This window comes from Jaculus jaculus, chromosome 5, assembly GCF_020740685.1.
Source record: "Jaculus jaculus isolate mJacJac1 chromosome 5, mJacJac1.mat.Y.cur, whole genome shotgun sequence".
Taxonomy (NCBI): Eukaryota; Metazoa; Chordata; class Mammalia; order Rodentia; family Dipodidae; genus Jaculus; species Jaculus jaculus.
In genome coordinates, this window is record NC_059106.1 from 46,827,269 (window position 1) to 46,844,473 (window position 17,205).

At 43.7% G+C, this 17,205-nt stretch overlaps 1 protein-coding gene across 5 annotated transcripts in view; it reads left to right on the forward strand.

Annotated features, from left to right (window-relative positions):
* Positions 1–17,205, forward strand: part of Vps13d (vacuolar protein sorting 13 homolog D) — a 274,368-nt gene that overhangs the window by 60,051 nt on the left and 197,112 nt on the right. For all 5 annotated transcript variants that reach the window (XM_045149288.1, XM_045149289.1, XM_045149290.1 and 2 more), the window contains 5 exons: positions 613–703; positions 3,862–3,988; positions 5,966–6,146; positions 8,911–9,093; positions 14,647–14,866. In XM_045149288.1, coding sequence (XP_045005223.1) covers positions 613–703; positions 3,862–3,988; positions 5,966–6,146; positions 8,911–9,093; positions 14,647–14,866 — 802 coding nt within the window. The remainder of the gene's footprint in view (positions 1–612; positions 704–3,861; positions 3,989–5,965; positions 6,147–8,910; positions 9,094–14,646; positions 14,867–17,205) is intronic.

Genomic DNA, 17,205 nt, shown 5'->3' on the forward strand with positions numbered 1-17,205 from the left:
TCAGTCTCTCTTTTATTTATTTATTGATTTTTTAATTTTTATTAGCATTTTCCATGATTATAAAAAAATATCCCATGGTAATTCCCTCCCTCCCCCCCACACTTTGAAATTCCATTTTCCATGATATTACCTCCCCATCACAATCATTGTACTTACATGTATACAATATCAACCTATTCAGTACCCTCCTCCCTTCCTTTCTCTTCCCTTTATGTCTCCTTTTTAACTTACTGGCCTCTGCTACTAAGTATTTTCCTTCTCACGCAGAAGCCCAATCATCTGCAAGACAAATCTTAATAGATGCAGATTTGTTCCCAAGTCTGTGTTGTTACAGAATTACACAGGATTCACAGCGAATAAAAAGTAGGAGCTCATGTCGTGCACCATTGCCACAGAGCCTAATGTTCACATGGCCGAGTAGAGTTCCTTCCTCCTCAGCTTCTCTGCAGACCCTGGTTTGGATGGACTGATGAAGCATGAGCGGAGACGGCGCCCTGAAGCTTTCTGTACCTTCCCCCTCCAGGCCTCTGCATCTTCCTTGACTCTGTCCTTCTGTCTCCTCTGAAGCCACCTCTCCTCCCAAGTAATTGTCTTGCTTTTCTTGTGTCCTAGGTCCATTCACTGTCTCTTGTGCTGAATAAGACCACCAGTGAGCTGGCTAAAGCAAACGTGTCCAAATTAGCAGCACACATGGAAATGATCGGTAAGTGGGAAAAGGCAAACCTGTAAAATCTGGTACGTATTTGAACGTTTCAGCACACATCTAATTGTCTTTACAAGCCAAATAGCGCGTAGATCCTGTGGCTTGATTGTGGCTATTGGTCTGGCTGTAATTTAGGGTGGTGGCTCCCAAATACTTTTGGATCAGAATTGTCTTGATGGCTTATTAAAAAAGGTAGATGTCTGGTACAACTTCCTTTCCTGACCTTCTCCTGCCTGTATCCAAGAATCGGATTCTGTAGGTTGGCTAGGGACCATGGCAGCTGTAGTGTTTTGCTTTTCAAGGTAGTTTCTCCCTCAATCCCAGGCTGACCTGGAACTCACTCTGTAGTTCCAGGCTGGCTTTGAATTCACAGTGATCCTACTACCTTTGCCTTCTGAGTGCTGGGATTAAAGGCGTGAGCCACCATGCCTGGCCATGTATGTTCTGAACACACTCAAGAGTGACCATGTAACTTTGTTGTCAAAATTGGGACATGTTTGGAAGTGAAAGGGGATATTAATAATTAGTCATGGACAGCACTTGGGGGGCAGAGGTAGGAGGATTGTCATGAGTTTGAGGCCACCCTGAGAATGCAGAGTGAATTCCAAGTCAACCTGAGCTAGAGTAAGACCCTACCTTGAAAAACAAAAACAAAAACAAAAACAAAAAATTAGTCATGGCAATCAGGCAGGTCACATACCCTCTGGTAGAAAGCAGGGATAAGTTCATTCTCTGCCTAACTACCAGGAGAAGGCATGGCTTTCTGCAGAAGGTATCTATAGAAAGAATGCGGGCATTCTCTCTGCTGGGCTTTACAGGTTGAAATCCTTACCTACAAGCTCATCTACAAGCTCTAGTGATAGGGATTATAAGTTGTGAATTTAAACACTGTGGGCTCCGGAGAGATGGCTTAGCAGCTAAGGCACTAGCTTGTGAAGCCTAAGGACCCATGTTCTACTCTCCAGATCCCACGTTAGCCAGATGCACAAAGGTGAGGCAAGTACAAGGTTGCACATGCCCACTAAGTGGTGCAAAGCATCTGGAGTTTGATTTTAGTGGCTGAAGCCTTGGCAGGCCAATTCTTTCTTGCTCTTTCTCTGTCTCTCTCTGTATCATTTTCTCTAAACAACAAAACCATTGTGCTTTACTTAAAGCATGCCTAGTACTGGAGCAAAGATTGCAAAGTTAAGGTGCTGATGCTATAGTAGAAACAAGAATGCCCTTTTTGGTAAGGAATGAACTAAAATGAAGGTGTCATGTCTGCTGTCAGTGATTTTTTTAAAAAATTTATTTATTTTGAGAGACGAGGCAGAGGGAGAGAATGGGCACACCAGGGCCTCCAGCCACTGCAAATGAACTCCAGATACATGCATCCCCTTGTGCATCTGGCTTATGTGGGTCCTGGAGAATCGAACTTAGATCTTTGGCTTTGCTGGCAAATGCCTTAACTGCTAAGCCATTTCTCCAGCAACCCCCTGTCAGTTATTTTTGAAAAGCATCCAAGGAGAGAGTGGTTCTAAGATTAGGAGAAGGTCTGGGGATGTGGCTGTCCGTAAAATGCTTATCTTGCAAGCATGAAGACCTGAGTTCGGTGTCCTAAGTCCGTGTAAAAAGAAACAGACATGGTGATGCATGCTTGTAATCTTAGTATTGGGAGAGGGAGACATGAATGAGTATCTGTGGCCAGTGTAGCCGAATTGGTAAGTTTCAGGTCTATGAGAGACCCTGTCTCAGAAAAAGAAAAAGATGGCTAGTACCTGAGGAAGCACTCTTGAGTTTGTCCTCTGGTCCACACACGTGCGCCTAGACCTACGTACACACATATACACACAAAGGTTGACAGAGGCTTGGGTACAGTGCCTACAGTGTTAAGAATGGTCAGTTTTAGGCTTACATCCTGTTGCCCAGGTTGTGACATTTCTCTCCTACCTGTCACCCTGGGCTGTGCTCCTGCCACCAGACTTGTTTCTAATCTGTGTCAGGTATCTGTCTTCATGCATCAGCTGCGTTTTTTCTTTTACTAGATTGCTCTAAAACTCACTCAGTATTGCTTGAATAGCTGATATTTTCTCATACTTTTTTTTTTTTTTTTTTTAGTTTTACATGGGTTCTGGGGAATTGAACTGAGGTCCTTAGGCTTTGTAGGCAAGTGCCTTAACGCACTAAGCCATCTCTCCAGACCTCTCATACTTTTTTTCGTCAACTAATAGACCTTAGATGTTTCACTGGTCATATTTCTGTCTTTGTAAATGTTTGTTCCTTTAAATTGTGTGTGTACTTACCTTAATCTCTTTCTCCTTGTAAGTGTTACTATGTGAGGCAGCTTTTTCTGGGCTTGGGCATTGAGACTCTTTTTTCCTGAGATAGGGTCTCACTCTAGTGCAGACTGACCTGGAATTCTATATATAGTCCCAGGGTGGCCTTGAACTCATGGTGATCCTCCTACGTCTGCCTTTCCATGTGCTGGGATTAAAGCCGTTGCTACCATGGCCTATAACATTGAGACTCTGAAATATTGCTCTGGGTGTATTGGAATATGAAAATTTGCTTCTGATATTTTGCTTCATTAGAAAGGGAAAGCCTGGGCTGGAGAAGATGGCTTAGCGGTTAAGGTGCTCACCTGCAAAGCCAAAGGACCCCTGTTCAATTCCCTAGGACCCATGTAAACCAGATGCACAAGGAGGCACATGCATCTGGAGTTTGCAGTGGCTGGAGGCCCTGGTGCACCCATTCTCTCTTTCTCTCTACCTCTTTCTCTCTCTTAAATAAATAAATAAAATATATTAAGCTGGTTGTGATGGTGCACGCCTTTAATCCCAGCACTCAGAAGGCAGAGGTAGGAGGATCGCCGTGAATTTGAGGCCACCCTGAGACTACATAGTGAATTCCAGGTCAGCCTGGGCTAGTGAGACCCTACCTCAAAAAACCAAAATCAAAATTTTATACACACACACACACACACACACACACACACACACACACACTAGATAAGGGCTAAGGCTGTAGCTCAGAGCCCACCCTTAACAGCACATTGAAAAAGACAATTGAAAAAAAAGGGAAAGCCTGAGGCACCTACATATCAGCTTTTATCCGCATGTTTTAAAGGTCTGTGGCCAAACAAGCTATGTAATACCATGTTGTAATGTTAACTTCCCTAGAAGGAGACCTGGCCTTGCAGGGAAGCATTGGAAGTCTGTCTCTGAGCGACCTCACGTCCCATGGAGACTTCTACAGAGAACGGTTCACTACGAGTGGAGAAGAGGCACTCATCTTCCAGACTTTTAAGTAAAACATCCACCTTTCTCTTTTGATAGTTTGTTATAATCACTTGCTGTCTAAAATTTTTAGTGGCTCTCTCATGCTATCTGCTTCTTTCTTTCCCTCACTGTCTCTCAAATAAATAAATAAATAAGTGGCCTGGAGAGATGGCTTAGCTGTTAAGATAGTTGCTTGCAAAGCCTAAGGACCCAAGTTCAATTCCCCAGTACCCACACAAGCAAATGCACAAGGTGGTGCATGTGTCTAGAGTTTATTTGCAATGGCTAGAGACTGTGGTGAGTCTATTCTCTCTTTTACTCTATTTGCTTCTTTCTCTCATTCTCTCAAGAAATAAATAAATAAATATAAATTTCTTATTGACTAAATATGAAGAAAATTCTATCTTTAGTTATATTGAAAAGATCTGGTTTGTGGAATCCTGGTTTACATTGTTTCATTAAATAGGATGTGATTTGAAGTCACTCGGTCTCTGCTATCACTTTTTCTATATTAATAATGAAGGTCTTGAGTTAGCTCATTTCTATCTTGCATGTAGTGCTAAGAGTTCTAGAATGAGACCAGTCTGAGAAAGTTGCTCATATTAAGTAATAAATTAGTATATATGTTTTTACTTATAGACATGATTTATATTGAGTCCTTTCATTAGGGCTAAATATACCTTCTAAATCGATCTGCTTATTAATGAGTGGTTTTCTCAGATGATGGGATGGTGCTTCTCACCTTCCTTGAGAAGGGTTAGAGAATATGAATTATTCTCATTTAATTGGTGTATGGTGCTATGGAGTCCCCTCATCTCTTTTAATGTGCTAATGTTATGTTAGGATCAAGAAAAACTGTTCTCAAAAAATGTTTGTGGGCTGGCATGGAACTCAGTGGCAGAGTACACGCACAAGGTCTTGGCATCAATTCTTAGCATCTCTCCCCACCCCAAGACTGTCTGAGGACTTGATCCAGTAGAGCATTACCATACACTGCTGAGAACCTAGTTTTTAGAATTTAGATTGATTTATTCCTATTCCATACCTCTCTGCATGGTTCGTAGCAAATGAGATAGTTAATGTGAAATTTTATTCTCTGCTTGGCACAAATGTGCATTCCTTACCAATTGTGAATTCCTTTCTCCAATGAGTATCCTACACAAACCTTCTCATTATGGCGTCATGCTCTCTTATGCTCTAAATAGTTGTAAGTCTTCTAGATTATCTTTAAATTTATAGACCAAACCTCTTTAGGTGCACATTTCATTGATGTAGAAAGATGACTTCTATTTTTAGAAGACAGTTTTCCTCAGCATAGCTCTGATGCCCTAGCTTCTTCTTTCTTTCCCCCTCCCTCCCTCCCTCCCTCCCTCCCTCCCTCTTTCCTTCTTTCTTCTTTCTTTCTCTCTCTCTCTTTCCTTCCTTCCTTCCTTCCTTCCTTCCTTCCTTCCTTCCTTCCTTCCTTCCTTCCTTCTTTCTTTCTTTCTTTCTTTTTTTGAGGTATGGTCTTACTGTACCTCAGGCTGACCTGGAATTCACTATGTAGTCTCAGGGTGGCCTCAAACTCACAGCAATCCTCCTCCTTTTGCCTCCTGAGTGCTGGAATTAAAGGCGTGCGCCACCACACCCAGCACATGGCTTTCTTGTTTAATTGCTTTCTGAGCCTGTATTGTTATTTTTGCCAGCACAGCTTGGATACTCACCCTTCAACACAGGAGGCGCTGTGGATGAAAGGCCAGAGCTCAGGTGTCCTCGTAGTGAGTTCTAGAGTTAAGAGATTCTTGTGCCTAGAGGTGTCCACTGTGTTTAGCCCTGGGCATCACACCAGGCTCTTACATAAAGTCCTCACCATAGTGCTGGCACTTATCAAGGCGTTGAGTTTCGGAGCTTAGCATTTTGGTAGTTAAGTCTGTTTTCTGAGGAAGCTCCTAACTGAGCCCACCTTTTCTTCCAGTCTCACTTGGGTCTTGCTACTGTCTGAGCATAGTTTTGTCCTAATTTCTAGATATGGGCAGCCAGACCCCCTCCTCCGGAGAGAGCATGACATTCGTGTGAGCCTGCAGATGGCCTCCGTGCAGTACGTACACACACAGCGCTTCCAGGCGGAGGTGGTGGCCTTCATTCAACACTTTACCCAGCTGCAGGATGTCCTAGGGCGCCAGCGAGCTGCAATCCAGGGCCAGACGGTAAGTAGTATCATGTCTCTAAGTTGCCTTTGCAGTTGACTGACACGTAGAACTTTTTAAGCCTCCAGAGAGAAATCTGGAAAATTTTACTGAAAAAAAATCAAAAGTATGAATGCTTATGGATGCTTCTTCTGTGTGACAGGTTACCACGGCAACCCCACTTTGGCAAGGGAGCTCCATTCCCTATTTCTGATATCACACATTTATGTTTCTTTGAAGTTTAGCTTTCTGTAAAAACGATAAAGGGAATTTCTGAGGAATATGTCAGACTTCTGGGCCCATTGAGGCCTTGGTGAGACTTCTCTTGGAAAGTATTAGGGTGCGGTGCCGGGGGTAACACCCTGGCCCTTGTTCCTCTTCTTCCATTCGGTCCTGTCCTTGTGCTGGGCTTTCTTCAGATTGTGCTTTAATGGGGAAGTTGGGGTTCTGGGTGCTTCCTGGAAACCCATGCCCTGAGTTCATATCTGCAAACTAACCATAGAATTGGCAGTTCCAGATTCAAGAGAATGATTTTTAAAATACCAGATTTTATTCAGACTTTACAAGGGAAAAGGGAAGGCTGAGAGGTAAGGGGAAGTAAAGTGGGGAGAAGAGAAGTATACCATGTGGACCCCCAAAGCCCATGTGGGCCACGTGTAGCTCAGGAGTCCATGTGACTAGATACGCCTCTTGTAATCTGGGTAAAAAGCATGGAAAGCCAGCACTCAGGAGGCAGAGGTAGGAAGATCGCTGCAAGCTCTAGGCCACCCTGGGACTACATAGTGAATTCCTGGTCAGCCTGGGCTACAGGGAGACCCTATCCCGGAAAACAAACAAACAAGAAGAACAAAACAAACAAACAAAAAAAGAAAGTTAAAGGAGCTGCGGCCATGTGGGAAGGAGGTAAAAGAGGGAGGAGATAAAGAACCCAGGTGGAGGGTAGAGTAAGGGCTAGGGGGCCCGAGTCCAGGCCCAGGCAAGGGAAAAACTCACCCACAGTTAGAAGTTCTCAAGTGAACAGAGAGGGAAAGAGCCTGCCCTCCCCTTGCAAAGGTACTTCTAACCTTAGGGTGGTGGGCTGTCTTTTGGCCCAGGTGAACCAGAGGGCCAACTGGTTGGTTAGGGCTAGGGGCTGTCTCAGGGAGAGATGAGCTCTAGTGGCTGAACATGACCAACCTAGGAGCGGTCCTGACTATGGAAAACAGTTCTACTGAACTAGGGAAAGATAAGAAGTCAGCTCATCTTAGATTTCTGGCAAGTGCAAACTTTCCTGCCCTTTTTTTTTTTTTTTTTTGGTTTTTGAGGTAGGGTCTCACTCTAGCCCAGGCTGACCTGGAATTCACTATGGAGTCTCAGGGTGGCCTCGAACTCACGCTGATCCTCCTACCTTTGCCTCCCGAGTGCTGGGCTTAAAGGCGTGCGCCACCACGCCCAGCTTTTCCTGCCCTTTTTACAAAACTTCAGGGGTCCAGTCACCTTAACTCTATCCCACTTCACTGTCTCACTGTGTAGTCTTTAGCCTGGCTCCCAGATCACCATGTACAGCTTAGGGTGACTCAGTCTTGTGATCCTCAGCTTAAGTGCTGCTTAATATTATCTGTTAGGGGCTGGAGAGATAGATGGCTTAGTGGTTAAGGCGCTTGCCTGTGAAGCCAAAGGACCCATGTTCAGTTCCTCAAGACCATGTAAACCAGATGCACAGGGTGGTGCATGTGTCTGGAGTGTGTTTGTAGTGGCTATAGGCCCTGGTGCACCCATCCTTTCTCTCTCTATTTCTCTCTATTTGCCCCTTTATCTCTCAAACAAATAAAAATTGGGAAAAAAAAATCCCTTTGTTTTCAGTGTCTGTAAGTACTTTAGTAAATCCCCAATCTCAATAATACTGATCATTTTTCCTTCCATTTTTATTATTGACACAAGCATGATTTAAAAAAAAAAATTTAATTTATTTATTTGAGAGGTAGAGAGGGAGGGAGGGGGAAGAGGCAGATCGAGAGAGAATGGGCGCACCAGGCCCTGTAACCACTGCAAACGAACTCCAGATGCATGTGCCATCTCATGCACCTTTAACTGCTGAGCCATCTCTGCAGCTGTGGTTTTTCATGAGAAAAAAAAAAAAAATATATATATATATATATATATATAAAATTATGATTTTAGGTAGGGTCTCACTCTCTAGCCCAGGCTGACCTGGATCTCACTCTAATTCAGGATGGGCTAAAACTCATGGTGGTCCTTCTATCTCAGCCTCTAAGTGCTGGGATTACTAGTGTGGGCCACCACAACCAGCTATTTTTCTCTTCTCCCCTCCTCTCACTTCTATATTCTTTTTCCTTTCCTGTCCTATCCCCTTTCCCCTTTCACTTTTCTACCTTTCCATATAACCAACTTGTTATCAAATAAGCTTCAGTTATGGAATTTTGGAATCTTTATTCTTTTCTAAACTAAGCACTCAATGCTATGCATTTTCCTTTGAGCCTTGTTTTTACATGTGTCCCACAGATTTTAATATGTTTTATCATCTTTGTGAAAATATTTTCCTATTTCCTTGGTGAGGTCTTCTTTGACCCATAGGTTATTTAGGAGTGTGTAGTTTCATTTCCATGTGTTTGGGGATTTTCCATTATTGTCTTGCTACGCTTTCTACTTTACAAAGAATCAGCTCTGTGTGGTCTTCAATTTTATAAAGCCATGAACACTATGGGAACCTGATTATAAACACAGATGCCTGATTCTAAAATGACGGCATCAGTGAGCCTCTGGGTAATTCTCTTTCTTCCCTCAGGTGCGAGATCAAGCTCAGCGCTGTTCACGGGTTCTTCTGGATATCGAGGCTGGTGCTCCTGTTCTTCTCATCCCAGAAAGTTCCAGATCAAATAACCTGATAGTAGCAAATTTGGGAAAGTTGAAAGTCAAGAACAAGTTTCTATTTGCTGGTTTTCCTGGGACCTTTTCCTTACAAGATAAGGTGAGCGGTCAACATCTGTTCCCTTTCAGTTAGCTGGTACTTGAGCACGGACGGGAATGGGGCAGTTCCAACCCCCCATGGCATATCCTTAGCTGGTATAGGCAGTGTGGCTTGATGAATAAAAGCTTGGATAAAGAAAAAGTATTTCATTTATTTGAGAGAGAGAGGGAGAGGGAGAGAGAGAATGGTAGAGGCGGGTGTTCAGGGCCTCCAGCCATTGCAGATGAACACCAGACGGATGCATCGCCTGGTACCTCTGGCTTATGTGGATACTGGGGAGTTGAATTTGGGTCCCTGGGTTCACAGGCAAGTGCCTTAACTGCTGGGCCATCTCTCCAGCCCAGAGACATTTTTTCATATTTTATTATAACTTCAGATACTCCTTTCCATTAAAGCATAAGTTGTAACCCTCAGACTGTAATAACTTGTTTTAGTAAACAAACCAGTGGAACAAGACTTCGCGCTTTCTAGCATACTTTGAGTTTAAAAAACATTCGTTTCTCCATCAGATTATCTTTATGCTGTATAGCTATTTTCGGAGGTCATGACTTGGCCCAAGCTTTACCTGGAGACATTTAAACAGTATCCTAATGATAAAACCATAGTGTCTTGCTTTGCAGTATTCAGTTACTTGAACCCTTGTTTTTTACAGTGATGCTTGCAGGTGTTCAGGGTAAGAGTAGCTATCGTTTTCATTTTACATCTGGGCAAACTAGGACTCTGAGAAAAGCACCAAGGCAGTCACAAGCTGGGAGGGCCCTGGAGACCGTTCAGTGGATTGCTTCACCCGTGTCTGCACCTGAGGCTCTGACATTTCTGGAACCAGAGATACCATTCTTAGTGTGTGCTCCCTGAATTCCTTGGTGGTCTCCAGAGTAGCCATTCATTCTATCTGCTATTCAGTACAAACCCATTTTAGTGTGCCAGAAAAGCACTTTCTGAAATTCCCAGCCTGTTGGGCCAGTTTTTAGCCGAGCAACTAATAATGTAGAGAAGGAAAGAGGCTTTGAAATGATGTATAGAAAATGTGATCATAAGATCACAGTATGAACAAAAATAGCAGTAAGTAACTAACCTGTTGAACTCAGTTACTATGTTTCAGTGCATGTTAGATTCTTTTTTTTTAAATTATTTATTTGAGAGTGACAGACACAGAGAGAATGGCAGAGGGAGAGAGAGAGAGAATGGGCGTGCCAGGGCTTCCAGCCTCTGCAAACGAACTCCAGATGCATGTGCCCCCTTGTGCATCTGGCTAACGTGGGATCTGGGGAACTGAGCCTCGAACCGGGGTCCTTAGGCTTCACAGGCAAGCGCTTAACCGCTAAGCCATCTCTCCAGCCCATAGATTCTTTTTTTAAAAAAATACTTTTGCTGGGCATGGTGTCACATGCCTTTAATCCCAGCACTCAGGAGGCAGAGGTAGGAGGATCACCGTGAGTTCGAGGCCACCCTGAGATGACCCAGTGAATTCCAAGTCAGGCTGGACTAGAAACTAGAGTAAGGCCCTATCTTAAAAAAAAAAAAAAAAAAAATCCAAAACTTTCTTATGTGGAGCAGAAAGAGAGAATATGGGCAAGCCAGGGTTCTCACCATTGCAAATAACTCCAGGCACATGTACCACTTAGTTGTGACACCATCCAAAGTGGGCTTGCCCAGGTCTGCTGCACACCAGCCTTGGATGAGGGGTTCCCACAACCCCTTCCTCAGGCTCTGGACGTTGCTACAACAGCTCCTAGAGCCATGGGAGGCACGTTTACTGGTTTACTATAAAGGACAGAATCAAGAGTATAGCTGAAGAGCCAGATGAATAAGCTGGGCAGGAACGGGTTGAAGCCCGCCCTCCGTCTTCCCACGTGGACGTGGACGTGGATGTGTGCTCTACCAGCCTGGGCTCTTGGAACCTGACATTTAGAGGCTTCAGTGGAGGGTCCATCATGTCAGCATCAGTGATGACATTGTTGGTCTTTGGTGATGACATTTCATTTCTAACCTTCCTCCTCTCCTTGGAGGTCTAGGGAGTGTGACAGAAAGTTCCAGGCTTGGAGTCACAGAGTGAGTTCCTTACAGTAGATTTAAGATCAGACTGAATGTCTTAGGAAGTGGTTACCTATAGTCAGAAAGGACAGTCAAGTTCAGAAATACTGTTTTTGTTTCTCTACCCTTCCTAAAAAGGTAATGGACTGGGTCTAGGGAGATGGTTCAGTGGTTAAGGCACTTGCTTACAAAACCTGCCTACGTTGCTTCAATTCCGCAGCCACCACGTAAAGACAAATGCACAAAAAGTGGTACATTCATTTGGCATTCCTTTTCACCAAGAGATCCTGAATGTGCCTGTATTTGCACATGCTATGCACATGTACATGAACAAATGAAGAAAAAATAAGAAAAGAGTAAGGGGCCAGTTTTCTTTTTAACTTTACTTTTTTTTTATTTTGTTTTTTGAGATAGGGTTTCACTCTAGCTCAGGCTGACTTGGAATTCACTATGTTGTTTAGGGTGACTTTGAACTTGTGATCCTCCTACCGCTGCCTCCTGAGTACAGGGATTAAAGGTGTGTGCAACCATGCCCAACTTTTAAAAATATTTTATTTATTTAGTTGAGAAAGAGAAAGAAACAGGTAGGCAGAGAGAGAGAATGGGTGCACCAGGGCCTATAACCACTGCAAATGAACTCCAGACGCATGTACCACCTTGTGCATCTGGCTTACGTGGGTACTGGGTAATTGAATCTGGGTCCTTAGGCTTCATAGGCAAGTGCCTTAACTGCTAAGCTATCACTGCAGCCCCATGGGCTGATTTTCTGTGGGCTTATAAGCATACACTGAAATTTGCTTTGGAAGAATGGCCAGGTATTGAGATAGTTTTTGTAAAATGATTTCTGTTTAATTGAAACAAGCTATCACCTAGTTTGTAGAATTTTAATGAAAAACTTCCCATATTTGTTTTTGAGGATTTGATTTTAAGTGGCAGTGCATACAGGAATTGGCTTTTCTTCAAGGTATAATGTGGGATTTTCTTTTTCTGTTTTGCCTCTGGTTATTCTGAAATAAACCTTATGGGATTCAACAGCCAATTTATATTGATCTATTTGAAAATAAGAAAATGAAAACCCAAACAAAGTCAACCCCCCCACCCCCCTTCGTTACTGAGGAAAGCTTGCTTCCTTTTCGCTGGGTTTGGGTTTTTGTGAATTACTTCCCCCCTGTTATAGAAGCCCTCCCTAAGGCCACTAAGAACATCTGCTTTTAGCCCTGGGTGATACTTCCTTAGTGATCTCCTTTCATGTCCTTAAGTTGTAGAATACTTGGCATGTTACAAGCTGGTGATGGTTCTGGAGAATTCCATAAGGGCTGTTTGGAGTGCCCCATGTTTCAGTATCTGTAACCTGACAGGCCTCTGTTTGGTGTTTACCTTTGTGCACACACATAGTTGAGTTGACCAGTCGAGACCTCCATGCTCTGAATGATCCTTTCTTAACCTCTGTGCTTACGCTTGCCCTTGGATGTCATTGCATGTGTGCGGTGTATCTGGTGTGTGTTCTAGTGGCTATGGACCAGCAGCTGTTCCTGACAGCAGCCTTGCAGAGAGCTTACTGACCTCCAGGTCCATTGCTCCCGTGTGTGGAATTGATTTCCCAAAACCCTTATCCTAATGAGCACAGGTTTGAATTCTGCTAAAACCATAATTACTATGTTGTTCTTTCAAAAGCTCTGGGCTAATCTCTTCAAGCCATTGATTTATTTAAAACAACTGCAGAGTGGTTGTAGAGATAAATCAAGTGAAAGAGCAACAAACACTCGAGGTTTTAATAAACGGAGCAAGGGGGGAAGTTTTAATGTTGAAATACTCAAATGGTAGCATTTAGCTAGTAATCTATTTGAACAAATTGCAGGGCCGGGTGTGGTGGTGCACACCTTTAATCCCAGCACTCACGAGGCAGAGGTAGGAGGATTGCTGTGAGTTTGAGGCCAGTCTGGGACTACATAGTGAATTCCAGGTCAGCCTGGGCTAGAGCGAGACTGTACCTCAAAAAACAAAAAACAACAAAAAAACTGCAGGAAGTAACAGTGGGCTCTTTTCCTGTTGCTTGTAATTATTGATCAAAGTAACAAATAGAGAACAAGGAGAGAAGTATTTCATCTCGTTGTCCAAAGCTGAGAGTCAGCCACTTGGGCAGCATGAGGAGAACCATTCTTCTCATCTTCCCAGTGTATATGTGACAAAGGCTAGAAAGGGACTAGCCCATGATGTGAAAGCCCCTTAGAGCTGTGATACCTGTGGTTAAGTCATCTGTGGCAGTTCCGCCTCCCATCAAGGTAGGTCTCACTCTAGCTCAGGCTGACCTGGAACTCACACTGTAGCTCCTCGCTGGCCTTGAGCTCATTGGAATCCTACTTCTGTCTCCTGAGTTGCTCAGTAAATCTTTTTATTTATTTATTTATTTGGGAGAGTTTCTCCAGGTCCTCCTGCCACTGTAAATGAACTCCAGACACATGTGCCACTTTACATCTTGCTTTATGTGGTTATTGGGAAACTGAACCCAGGCTGTCAGGGATTACAGGCAAGTGCTGTTAACCACCGAGTCATCTCTCCAGCCCTCTGTGGAAGTTTAACACCAGTTATTGGCTCATTCTGATGAAGTTGATTTTTTTTTTCCTATTAGCAGTTAACTAAAAACACTTTTATACAGGAAAAGAACACAGTCTTCCCTCTCAGTAGAATGATCGAAACTATTTTACTGTATGAGCTCTTCTTAATTTGTGTTTCCTTGAGCAGGAACAGAATGGGAATGACTTTGTCTTCTGTTTGTTTCATTTCCATAGTTACTTAGGAGATGAGCAATGTAGATCCATGTAGAGAGACATCTAGACTGTGCAGACATGTCACTGAGGCCTAACTCCATGGGAATCATAGTGCCATTAGATAAATTTTCTTGTAATAAGTCATCTCCCAGAGAGTAATCCTTTATTGTAAGGCTGAGTGATTTGCTTTGGTTGAATTTGACTTAAATTGAATTACCTGGGGGCTGGAGAGATGGCTTAGCAGTTAAGTGCTTGTCTGTGAAGCCTAAGGACCCCAGATCAAGGCTTGATTCCCCAGGACCCACGTAAGCCAGATGCATAAGGTGGCATGCGCATCTGGAGTTCGTTTACAGTGGCTGGAGGCCCTGGCGTGCCCATTCTCTCTCTCTCTCTGCCTCTTTCTCTCTCTCTGTTGCTCTCAAATAAATAAATAAAAATAAACAAAAAAATTTAAAAAAAAAACAATTGAACTACCTGGAGCAATTAACAACATTTAGCATTTGCTCTTGAGCCAGAAGATGGTATTTTCCTACAATACTGCCATAGTTTTCAACAGGTACTGAGTTTTCTGTAATGTTTCTGCAGATACTTATCTGTGGTAGTAAATGCTATGACCTTGTCACTTGCTCATGTATAGGATCTGCAACCATGAGGCAGTGTATATATTAGAGTCTTTGAAGGGCCTGGGGACTGGGACAGGATATTGTGCCCCTCCTGTTTCTGTGTTCTAGTTTTATTTTGTTCTTTCCAGGAATCTGTGCCTTCAGCTTCTCCAACAGGTATACCCAGATGCAGTGTGGGTAGAATGACAAGCACAGAGGACCTCAAAGTGCCCCCGGCACAGGGACTGTTCATGCCTCCTTCTGGAATGGGCCTTGGCAGCCTGAAGAGTGAGTTTGTGCCCAGTGCCTCCATCAAGCAGAGAGGGCAGGAAGTCCCGCCGCCTGTCAGCCACAGCTCCAGGAGTCCAGGTAAAAGAGGAGAAGAGAGTTGCACGATGGAGATGGGGTCAGTCCCGGGACTCTTCCAAAAGGCTGCTGGGAATGCCTTGGCTGTAGTGTAGGCTAACAAGGAGATGGCATGTCCGTAGTGATGACCGAATATTGCTGTTGCTTTTGAAAGAGTTCGAGTCTTAGGTATAGATTTAGCACTGAGTGACTTCTAAAGTTGGTGAAATTAGCAAGACACAGCATACATAAAGAGTATAGATTGTCTGGAGGTCGTTTTCTCATAGGTGGAGACAGCTTCCATCAGATGGTGACAGCCTAACTAGGTGGAGTCTTGTGTCTTTGTAAGCTACTACTCAGCATTGTTCCTCTCTGTTCAGTTCTCAAGTAAGAATCCTTTACAGAAATCAGTGTGGGGCTAGAGGGATGGCTTAGTAGTTAAGGTGTTTGCCTGCAAGGGCAAAGGACCCAGGTTTGATTCCCCAGGACCCACGTTAGCCAGATGCACAAGGGGGCACACGTGTCTGGAATTCGTTTGTAGTGGCTGGAGGCCCTGGCATGCACATTCACTCACTCTCTTTCTCTGTCAAATAAATAAATAAAATTAAATAAAAATCAGTGTGAATGAGGTAACTCCAGAAATGCTATAATCAAAAAGTGTTAAAAGAGTACAACCATCCACTTACTGGTGCCTTTCCTCCTTCCCTCCCTCCCTTTTCTCCTTTTCCTTTCCTTCATTTCTTTCCTATTTGGACCTTAAAAAATATTTTATTTTTATTTATTTATTTGAGAGAGAGAGAGAGATATACAGAAATAAGTAGAGAGAGAGAATGGGCATGCCGGAGCCTCCAGCCAATGCAAACAAACTCCAGATGCATGCGCCCCCTTGTGCATTTGGTTTACATGGGTCCTGGGGGGTCGAACCTGGGTCCTTTGTCTTCGCAGGCAAGTGCCTTAACTGCTAAGCCGTTTTTCCAGCCCTCACATAGTTTTATCTGCACCACAGCCTTGCTGGGGACTTTGTGTCTCTACGTTACAGAGGAGGAGACGGGGCCTAAGAGCTCTACTTGGCCTGACAAGGTCGTGTGGATAGTAAGAATAGGGCCGCACGGGGAGTTTTGGAAATGGGACTGCACAGCCAGATTGCTGACCTGTGTGATACTGCCTTTGCGCTCGGGCACTTGGAGGAGTGACATAGACCACTCCCTAAGTGTCTGTTGTTAAGACAGTGATGGTTAGATGGGCTGGAGAGATGGCTTAGCGGTTAAGCGCTTGCCTGTGAAGCCTAAGGACCCCGGTTCGAGGCTCCGTTCCCCAGGTCCCACGTTTGCCAGATGCACAAGGGGGCGCACGCGTCTGGAGTTTGTTTGCAGAGGCTGGAAGCCCTGGCGTGCCCGTTCTCTCTCTCTCCCTCTATCTGTCTTTCTCCCTGTGTCTGTCGCTCTCAAATAAATAAATTAAAAAAAAAAAGACAGTGATGGTTAGAAATATAGCTAGCTTGACACAGTGGTGGGTGCCTGTAAGTAGGAATTTGGGATGTTTTATTGGAAGATGTTTTTCTAACATTATTTCTCCTATTGTTTTTCTGTTTTTTACTGAAATAGCAGTGTAACTGGGCCTTGGATGAAGGCAGTGATTTTTCATTCTACTTCTGTATATTCCTAAATTCTATGACTGCTCTCTAGGGAATCTTTGAGGCCATTTCATTTCCATTCTATAACCCCTTCTCCCAGGTCTGCTCTACTTTGATCTGATTTAAAATTTGTCAGTCAAGAAGAGTATTTGTGCTAGTGAGATGGCTCAATGGTTAAAGGTGCTTGCTTGCAAAGCTTTTTGGCTTGGGTTCAATGCCCAGTACCCATGTAAAGCCAGATGCATAAAAGTGGCTCATGGGTCTGGAGTTCATTAGCAATGGCAAGAGGCCCTGATGTTCCCATTCTCTTTCCCTCTCTGCTTGCAAATTAATCAGTCAATCAAAAGAACAATATTCATTAAGTTCATGCCTAATGCCAGGTATTAACCATGTTTTATTCCCCACTATAATGGCATGTCATCAGACATGGTCCCTTCCATAAATATAAACATTGATAGGTTATAATAAGCATTAGGGAAAAGACAGAAGAGCATAAGGGACCTGATGTAGTTTGAGTCAAGGGCCTTCACAGGGTTTCGCACTACTAAGACTGTTCATCTGTGGGACATAGGGGTCTCAGAACAAATGGAAGAATGGCTTGAGATGAAGTTGGAAGAGTAGGCTATAGGCTTATGTAGGGCCTTGCAGGCAATTGGGGGAGTTTTATAGAATTTTACATTAAATGTAGCCAGTAAAGTTTATAAAGGAAGAGAATATTATAGCTGGCTTA